This window comes from Oryzias melastigma, linkage group LG22 (assembly GCF_002922805.2).
Source record: "Oryzias melastigma strain HK-1 linkage group LG22, ASM292280v2, whole genome shotgun sequence".
In the NCBI taxonomy this organism is placed as follows: Eukaryota; Metazoa; Chordata; class Actinopteri; order Beloniformes; family Adrianichthyidae; genus Oryzias; species Oryzias melastigma.
Window position 1 is genome coordinate 11,634,373 of NC_050533.1, and position 10,370 is coordinate 11,644,742.

General features: G+C 42.6%; 1 protein-coding gene across 1 annotated transcript; it reads left to right on the top strand.

The window, feature by feature from the left end:
• The first annotated feature begins 2,462 nt into the window (after positions 1-2,462).
• On the top strand, positions 2,463-5,500 carry sox11a (SRY-box transcription factor 11a). Its single transcript, XM_024276976.2, has one exon. It carries the CDS (start codon positions 2,687-2,689, stop codon positions 3,779-3,781), a length of 1,095 nt encoding a protein of 364 aa, XP_024132744.1. The 5' UTR covers positions 2,463-2,686; the 3' UTR covers positions 3,782-5,500.
• Positions 5,501-10,370: the final 4,870 nt, after the last annotated feature.

Here is a 10,370-nt window from a genome sequence, read left to right on the forward strand (position 1 = left end):
GCATTTTTTTTTTTTAAGGGAAAAAATATGCTGAATTTGGGGCTTTGCCGAATTGACATGCACACATAGAGCTTTGGTTTGACCTTCTTCTTCCACAGACTTTTTCTTTTTGCCCATTTCTAGAAACAGCATTCTATTACAGTTGTACAAAGATATTGATACTGTGAAATATCGTCTTATTTCTATCAATTAAAAATGCTGCCAATTGAGTTTTAATATTCAGATAAAGTTTTTTCTAAGTCATAAAAAAGGGAATTAATGTTTCTGGTACCGTCTTGGGATACATCGGGATACATACCTTGATGTGATTCATATTATAATTTTTAACATGCGTATCGGGATACATATTGTATTGTGACATGTGCTTATGAATCACATTGGGACACATTAATCAGGATACATAATGTATCGTGAGATGTATCTCTGGATATGTATCGTGTCATGTATTGTATGTCTCCTGGGATACATATTGTTTTGTGACATGTGCATCAGGATACGCATCACATCGTGACACATATATCAGAATACATATTGCATTATCGTGATATGTATAGTGACATGTGTATCGCGATAAGTATCTCATTGTGACATGTTTATTTGGATACATATTACATTGGGATATGCATCAATAAATATCAGCATACTTATTGTATTATTGCTTTTTTTAAGGGATATGGATCGCATCGTGACGTGTATCGGGATAAGTATCTTATGGCCAGGCTCTTGCCAATACACATCACGACATTTGATGACATCACATCCAGCCAAACCCTAAAACTTGGCTTCAGATCAGCTCAGTACAAACCAATGAGCAACCTCATCTGCTGTCCATCTATTTATACACTCAGGATTAGGCTTTTACTTATGTTATCAAGAGCAGATTTTACTATAAAATAATCATTTTGGGCTATAAGAAAAGTTGAATAATTTGTAATTATAAGACATGTTTGGTGAAATGTAAGAAAATAAAAGGATAAAACATCAAAAATGTTCTGTTTTGATCCGATCCCATCAAACAGCTGAGTGAAATGACAGCAAACCTCGCATTTGCATGTGGCAAACCTCCGCAGATCTCAGCTCTGACACATATATCTGATAAAGCTTAATCAGCACGGGGCAGTCATGATAAAGCATTTCAGCTCTATCTCTGTGTGAGAGTGTCTGAGGGCTGTTTCAAGGAAGGAGGGGTGAGGCAAAGAAGCAGACCCCCCCTCCCCTCCTCCCTTTTCCTCCATCTGTCCCCAGCCTCCATCTCCTTAAGTCCCTTCCTCCGAATGTGGCCCCCATTTTTTTTTTCTCTGTGCGCTCTCTCCCCTCCTTGCCATCCTGTCTGTGTGCTTTCTGATTCGCCCTGTATCAGTTGAGACACTTCTTAAGCCCCAGCTGGGGGAGAATACAGTGGCTTGGTGGGGGGAAGGGGTTTCAAAAGGGTAAGTGATTGCCCTCTAGGGGACGAAGCAGTGCGAGAGATGGGATGGAGGGGGGGTAAAAAAAAAGCAGGACGCCTTATCGCCCCAGCCTCCAACAACACTGTTGGCTACCTCCCAGATCCATTCTGGGGGGGGCGAGGAGGAGGAGCGTGGATGCGGTGGGGGCTGCAAGAGAGACGCCAGCTAGATGCTCCAGCTGCCTCTTGACACAGCAGACTCAGCAGGGTGCCTTCCATCTCTCCCCCTGCCAGCATGGGCTCAGTGCAGTGGCTGCACAAGCAAAAAAAAAAATAAAAAAAAAAATGAAAACACAACATTTCCATCTGAAAGACCCACATTGCTGCACGATCCGCACCAACATTCGCTCAAATTGTGCAGAGAAAAAAATGACAGCTTTACTTTGGGACTCTCCGAGTCAAAGCATCCCCACAATTAGCCAACATAAATCACCCATTTGCCGGCGTCTGTGGGATGCTGCAGGTGTGTTGTCACTGGAAACTGGAAATGTGCTACTGACCTACTTCCTTCATTCAAACCCCGCCGCTCATTGAAACCAAGAAAATATGACACTAAAAGGCAAACACGTTTTTAAAAATCATTTTTTATGTTTTAGTAAAGATAATTATCACATAAAAGTGTTTAAATGGGATTTTATTGCTAAAAAATACATAAAATCTGCTTTGAGACATGCAGACGCACGGATGCGCACAGGCGCCTGCAACAGTGTCCAAGCGCCACCTTCAGTATACAACCTAAGGGAGGAGGGGGGTAGGGAAAAAAACAACAATTAAACCTGCAGCCAAAGAGCATAAACAAAAAAAAACATTCCAAGAAGCACAAACAAATAAATAAATGCAAATAAAATAATAAAAAAAAGTGTGAACTGCGTGTTTTAATATGCTTGTGCTGCTCCAGACGCCGCGCACCACCTTCCACGCCAATGCGCGCTCAGGAAAGAAGCAAAAGGGGGGGTGGGAGAGAAAAGGGTTAAACGGGGGAGTCTTGGATTGGAGTCTGCTGGGCGGAGTGCGCGACGTGATTGGGTGGATTAGTGTGACGCAGGGGACATGAAAAAGCTGATAACTAGTTAAGAAGGCAGTTTGTAACTCTGGAAAAAGAGTGCAGAGCTTTGAGACGCCTTTTACGCGCAGGACGTGGCGCGCAAATTTACGCACAGAGAGAGCTGAGCCGTCTTGGCGGTGAGGAGCTGGGAAGCGCGCTTTTTGGTGGGGGGGGAAGCAAGGGAAAAAGGGGGGATGGTGCAGCACACGGACAATAACAGCGAGACGGATGGGAGCATGTCCAGGGAGGCGACGGACACGGAGGAGAGTGAATTTATGGCGTGCAGCCCCGTGGCGATCAACCCGGACTGGTGCAAGACGGCCACCGGGCACATCAAGAGACCCATGAACGCCTTCATGGTCTGGTCCAAGATCGAGCGGAGGAAGATCATGGAGCAGTCGCCGGACATGCACAACGCGGAGATCTCCAAGCGCCTGGGGAAGCGGTGGAAGATGCTGAAGGACAGCGAGAAGATCCCGTTCATCCGGGAGGCGGAGCGGCTCCGGCTCAAGCACATGGCCGACTACCCCGACTACAAATACAGACCCAAGAAAAAACCAAAGCTGGACGCCTCCAAGTCCTCGGCGCCGTCCCCGGAGAAGTGCGCAAAGCTGGCAAAGACGCCCAGCAAGAAGTGCTCCAAGATGAAGAAGAGCGGCTCCAAGTCTGCGCACGCCTACGGCGAGGACTGCGTCTTCAAAGTTGCGAAAGCCGTCAAAAGTGAGCTGTCGGACGAGGACGACGACGACGACTACGAGGAGGACTACCGGATGGGGATTAGGCGCGTGGAGGAGGAGCGCCTGCGGCCGTACAATGTAGCCAAAGTTCCCGCGAGCCCAACTTTGAGCTCCTCTGCGGAGTCCGAGGGCGCGAGCATGTACGAGGAGGTGCGGAGCCACAACAGACTCTTCTACAACATCAAGAGCAAGCAGGGCAAGCAGAGCGCGGCCGCCTCCGTCTCACCAGCATCCTCCCGGTCGGTCTCCACATCCTCATCCTCCTCCTCCTCCTCTTCCAGCAGCAGCTCCTCTTCCTCCTCCTCTGGAGAGGACGCGGACGATTTGTTGTTTGACTTTAGTTTGAATTTCGCTCCCAGCGCGCCGGGATCAGAGCTGGGGAATTCCGGGAACCTGTCCCTGTCTCTGGTGGATAAGGACCTGGACTCTTTCAGCGAGGGCAGCCTGGGCTCCCACTTTGAATTCCCAGACTACTGCACGCCGGAACTCAGCGAGATGATCGCAGGGGACTGGCTGGAGGCGAACTTTTCAGACCTGGTCTTCACATACTGAAGAAAAAAAATGTAAAAACTGTTCTTTAAGTAATAACAGAAGGGAGATTTGAATTTTGCCCAGCCTCCTGCAGGGGTTTTTGGGTACTTTTGGAGAGTCCTGGAGAAGAGATGCTTCTGATTTCAAAAATATTAAAAAGACAAAAAAAGTGCAGACATTTTCTTGTTTAATCTGGCAGCATGACAGATGGATTTTATTCCCTCCCAATCTGCAATTTTTCATCATAAATGAGACAAAAACCAGAAACTTCTTCTATGCATCTCGAAAAAAAAATAACATCCAAACTGCAGGGAGCTGAACACGGACCGTGGACTGTCTCAAAAAGCAAATCTGTGAACTTTACAACCTGTTCTGATGTAATTTCTAACATTTTTTTATATTTTTTTTCTACCTGATTCTGTTTACCTCCTGGTTTTTATGGTAAAAAAAAAAAAGACGCCGAACAGGGAAGGAGGAGGCAAACACGGAGGAAACATTTTGATACATAACAGACCTCATCTTTTTAAAAGAAAAGTAAGATATTTTCAGGCATATTTTTGTACAGTTCCAAAAAAAGGGAATGTTCTTACTGTGCTTTCAGTGAGTTTCAGGCACTTCTTCCCTTTATGGTTTTTTGTTTTCTTCTTCTTTTGGAGCATGCAAGGGAGTCCTGGTTTTAAGGATTAAGTTAAGTTAAGACTTGCATCAAAAATGCCTTGTGATTTTACAGTTTTTGTACAGTTGTAGAGCAGATTTGTTGAGTATTTGTAGACAATACAATGGCATCATGGGGGAACACATACCTCAGAGCTGGAACTAGTTTCAAGATTGTATATGTAATGTAATATAGTAAAGTTAGGAGTTTATGTATATCATACTCGTGATATGTGGATGGGTCCCAATCGCAGGTGTGAAACTGGATTTTTTTTTAATGGCACATACTGTTTCTCCCCCCATCCCTTCTTTTTTTCTCATTTTTTTGTGCAATATATACTCTCGAGATACAGACCATCAACATTTGTAGCAAAAAATAACAGACTCGTGCACTGTCGTGTGATGCTGAAGAAGCCTGTCCAAGGGGAGGAAAGTAACAACAAAAAAATCAGCTGGAACTGATAGGAAACCTTTCAAAATAAAAGATTCCAGCTTGAATCTGAATTAAAGCAAAGAGAGTCTGATTCTAGTGGTGGTCTGATGGTTTAGCAAATAATAATAATGAAAAAAAATATATTAAAAAAAGAACATTCCATAGTTCCTGTTTCATTAAATGAAACTTTTATTTTGAAACTGAAGACTGCCTTCTTTTTTTAAAGACATTTACCACAAACCTGTATTTTTTATTTCTTGCACTTAAGAAAATTTATTTTTATGTGGGTCTTACCATATGAAGTCAGTTTGATAAAGAAGCAGTTTTTTTTTTTTTTGGAATATGACCTAATTATATGCCCAGACCTTTTTTTTTTAATTTGTTGGAAGTTCTAGGCAGTAGTTACTTCACATTCCAAGTGTGAATCTGTCTTTGACTCATCTTTTTAATAAAAAAAGAGGAAAAAAAAGTACCTACCACCATTGACTGTCCTTTCAGTTTGTGAATATCTGTAGACAAATGTGTTCTTTCCTGCATTTGAGGATGTGATGACAGAATGATGCCTATTTTGTATGTAGGTGGATACTCTTTAATGGGTGGGCTCGAAATGTGTTAATAAAAAGGAGGACAAGGAGTTTTGAGCTAAGTGTTGACATGCTTTGCCTGTTTATTTCCTCTTTTTACTGAAGCTTTTTAAAAAAAAGGGACGCTGCGGCTTTAAGAAATTGAATTGCCCGCTTGCCGGCGCTCGACGCTGTGATTGGTGGGCTTCTCCGTCTCCTTGGTAACGGAGCTGGAAACAGGAGCCGCTCCTCTCAGCATGCGGGGAGTCTGTCTGGCTTTCATTCAGAAAACTAACACTGGTTTGTAGAGGGGCTCGACTGAGCAGAGAAGTGGAAAAAAAATTCTTTAATATTTTTTAAAGGCTTAAATTTGAACATTTTAAAATAAAAGCCGTTTATATTTTAGTTTAAATGTATAAAATTTGTACATTGCTATCAAGATAGAATAGAATTAAACTTAATTGAATTAACCCTGAAATACCTGAGGCGCTGTTGGTGACACTTTAACACAAAATCTTTATAAAATACCGTAACTTTTAAGCCGTGAACACAATCAGCCTCACACCAGTAGATTCTAAGGGAGAAAAATGCTCAGAATCTCCTGGAATGATGTTGGTCGTGTTCATGGTTCTAAAGTTACAGAACAGACACTGGAGCTCCAGTCTTAAAGGGTTAAAAACAGCAGATAACATTAAAAATACACTTAAAAAGCAATAAAAAAAAACGTAATTATAAAAAGTAATCAAATTGTAAGAATTTTCTCATAGAATACAATATAAATCTAAAGAAAAAAAAGATTGATCACTTTAAAACACAGAAACTGATATAAAAAGTCCATAAAAATGTTTAAAAAATGTAATTTTTTTTTGCCCCGGTTGGAAATTAGTCATTGATATGCCTGCACTTTGTCAGGAGCCGCATTAATAAAACACATCTCAGCCGCGCATGATGTCATTCAAAATGCAATTAGCCGCACAGCCAATCCTTTACAGTGATTACGTCTTCACAGCGCTGTGCCTCTTCTTCCTCTCAGGAGCGCAGCAGATGCAGACTCCGCCTCCTTCAGTGCTTATTAATGAAAAAATAAATATATATATATATATATATATATATATATATATAAACCAGGAAAGGTTGCCAGATACTATAAACCTTTTTTTATCTTTAAGTCTGTTTGCAAATCTGTAATAAAACATTTATCTGGCTATTACTTTACCTGACCTGTTCATTTAAAGTAGAATCTCCGAATCGATTTCTACGCTAATATTTCGACTAATGCCGCCGGTACAAATGAAATTAGGGACCCCTTTGAAATTTTCCTTCCATTTCTGCAGAAAAAAAAAAAGAAATAATGGAAATCTGGAAGGATGCTGGTTAAGATCTCCCAAATACAACAGCTACAGATGCTGCCGAGGCCCAAAAATGTAATTCAATCCAGTCATAATAAGGCCTGTTATGATTTTTTTTTTTTTCCCACCACGCTGGCTCGCCCGGCGTGCTCGGATGCATTACATCACTGCTTAGCTGACGCCGCTGCGCAGTGAGATCCTGTGTTGTGTCATCGCCTGATCCACATGTGCTTCTCCTCTCCCGGTGGGAGGCTGCCTAATATCGCTGTGGGAATATGGATACACACCCTGCTGCAAGCTGGCGGCGGCGGCACAACAACAACAACAACTGAGTTAGAATCTGGTCGGTGGGATGGAGGCGCCTCACAGGCTCTGGTTTGGTCCTGATGCTGAGACTTGGATGATGAGGAGGATGATGTCAGTTCTTGGAAGGCCACTTTAATCCGGCAGATTGTTTAGTCTGACATCATGAAGAAAAAAAAAGAAAGACAAAGTCTATATATATAATTTTTTATCTTATAAATTCAGATGAGAAAACGCCGCATTTATCACCAGCCTTGGATTCAGTGACCTTATAAGCAGCCGTTCTTAAAGGTTTGCAGAAATTTGTCCCTAAAGATCGCCGTCCGGTCCCCGCGTCCTCTGCCCCCGTCTTGGCCCGAGGGCTTCTCCTTCTGCTCCTGCTGATGTTTTTTTTCTTTTTTTTTTGATGGCCATCCATTTTCTGCGCCCCCTTTCTCCCCGCACGAGCGGGCGAGCCCCATCTGCTGCGCCGATATTTTACTACCCCTTCACGTTTTTGGGAGGAGTGGCAAAAGGCCCCGCTTAATTCCCTGGCGGTGTTTTAGCAACTAGAACGGGAGAGGTAAAAACACAAATGAATACTAATAAGAAGAATAATAATGGGGAGAAAAGTAAAGAAGAGTTTAACCCGGGCTAAAGCGGAGGGAGCCACCGATACAAAAGAGTAAATGGATGGAGAGTGTGCGGCTGCTGAAAAGCGACCCGCCGGGTGTGCTGCTGCCTAATTTCCCATTCACAACTTCATTGTGTGTGTGTTTTATTTTTGTTTTGTTATTTAGTAAAGGCAACGGGATGCTGCAAAGTGTTTAAAAGAGCTGCAGCGGTGGGAAGAGGACCCCAGCAGGTTGTTGTGATCAAACATCAGCTCTTTAACTTGCCATTTTTCGGAAAATTGAGGAAAATTAAGCTTAAAATGGCATTTCTGAGCTTTTTTTTTTTTTTTCAATTCGTCAATCAAGAGTGGACGCAGCTTGAAAAAGATCGTATTTGTGACCGAAAATATACCACAAGCTTCCTGCTCTGTCCTATGGGGTGGATCCACTTGCAGATGACCACGTCTAGCCCGGCATATTGCTCGCCATATTTGTTGCACGGGTAATATTACTTTGAGGTTGTGAGGGGCTGTAAGCTAGCAGGAGAGAGTGTAAGCAGATGGATGATGGAAAGTACGGCCCACAGGCAGTTTATAAGCAAATTCCTGCCGCTCTGCAGAAACTATGTCCTAGAATGGGACTTTTTAAGTTTACATTTTGGCTAAAAACTGCAAAATCATAATTAAAATATCCCTGGCAACACTTATGCCGGGTTCAAACCGCACGCAGATGCGCTGTGGAACGGAGGCCGCTTCCATTCGGCGCCCTTGTCAACCAGACGCAAAGCGCTACGGTCCTCCACGGCCGATCGATCCACGTCAATTCTGGCAGGAAGTTGTGCCAAGACACACGTCAAAACCTGGTCAATTTTCAAAATATGCGATCATATTTTTGTATCTAAACAGACTGCAGAGATGAATATACAGTGTTCCCTGTAGCTGCTTCTGAGTCAGCTGATGCCACTTCTCCATGCAGGCTCGCTGTGAGTGTGTGGACGGGCTGGCGTGCTCTTCCATTGCGCTCAGACCTTAGGAAGCAAAAGTTTCATACAAGCATCTTGAGTTGTCAGAGTTTTTGTGACAAACCGGAGGAAGTCACATGACTGAAAATCTGCGAATAAGTGAAACCGCAAATAAAAAAACACGAATAAGCAGGAGAACACTTTCAACTCACAAAAAAGAAACAGGAACACACATACGCACAAATCAATGTAGCGGGCCGACTATGGAGCAGGAGGGTTTTAGGTGTCTAAAAACACCATCAGCGAGGGAGAGGCAGACAAGTCAAGATGGACGATGTCAAATTAATTGTAGAAGCTCTGAATACCCACAGCTGAGCAGAAGCGCCTGGTGTGAACTGGAGGTGAAGCGGATTGCACCCCTTCATGGCGAAATAGATCAGAAGATGATCAAAATGGGACTTTACTGCGATGTGTTTGGGTAGATGACCAAACAAAGTTGCATAAGGCAAACTAGTAAATATTCAACCAAAAAGGCCAAAATGGTCACAAAAGACCCTTTTTTTTCTCCATAGTAACTGGAATACAATCGACTGAGATGGGTTTCTAAGATGGAAACCTCAGCTGAAAAAGGCTCTGAGCTGATCCAAAGTTGCAGTTTGAATTTCCAGCAGTCACATTTAATTCCAAACACGGTAATGTAAATCCTAAAGTGGCTGCAATCAAGCAAACCAGCTTGTGTGATTGCACTCTAAACAGAGCTGCATGCCATGACAAGTTGGTTTAAATTACACCCAGCCCCGGTGATGTGGCATTTTTTTTTCTTCTTCAGGAGGAAAAGGAAAAAGAGGCCCCATTTGTTTCTCAAAGGGCCTAAATGTTCACAGAATCCACAAAACAAACAAAAAAATAAAAGCAATTTGTTGAAAAGAAAGGAGAAGCAGGTGTGCAAGCCCAGCTCCTGTCCGCTCACCAGAAAATGTGCATGAGTGATGCGTGACCTCCAGCGGGCTGGCTGCTACAAAAAAAAGAAAGAAAAAGTGACCTCATCCCAATGAGATCTCACCAAGTGCCAGGAGAGATTTTGTGAAGAGCGATTGAGTTGTTTGGTGTTTTGTGTCCAGCAGGCAGGTAATAGCTCTGGCAGTTTAAAGCCCCAATCCGATCATCTTTTGTAAAAGCGTTCCCAGTGGGCTTTTAATTATAATCATGCTGTTTTTGACCAAAATTAAAAACATGTGTCGCCTTTTAGGACATAGTTTCTGCAGAGCTCCAGTACTGAGTTGTGGGTGGGACCATTAAAATGGAACAATCACTCTCACTTTTACCTCTCCATCAAAAAACATCAAATACAACCTTTTCATACTGATTTTTTTATCTGCTCCTGATTCACATTGATTTGAATAAAGAAATGCTATTTTTAAGCCTAATTTACTGACTGTCATTTTTCACTATATACGTAGCATCTGTTTGTTTTTTAACTTATGTTATGCATAAGTCACATCAAATTGTAAGGGACATTAGGAGCGACAAAATAATCAGAGATAAGTCCGGTGGTCAGTCAGAATGTATTAGCTGCATTCACAGTACTTGTAGAATGCATTTGTGATATGCTACACATTAGCCACGTTAAAAGTGTTTGCATTTTCACAATACCTATAACTCCCAACCCTGTTTCCATCACACAAACAAAAAAACAAACAAACAAAAAAAACACTAATCCAGCTAAACAAATGTTATACGCTAATTCCCAACCT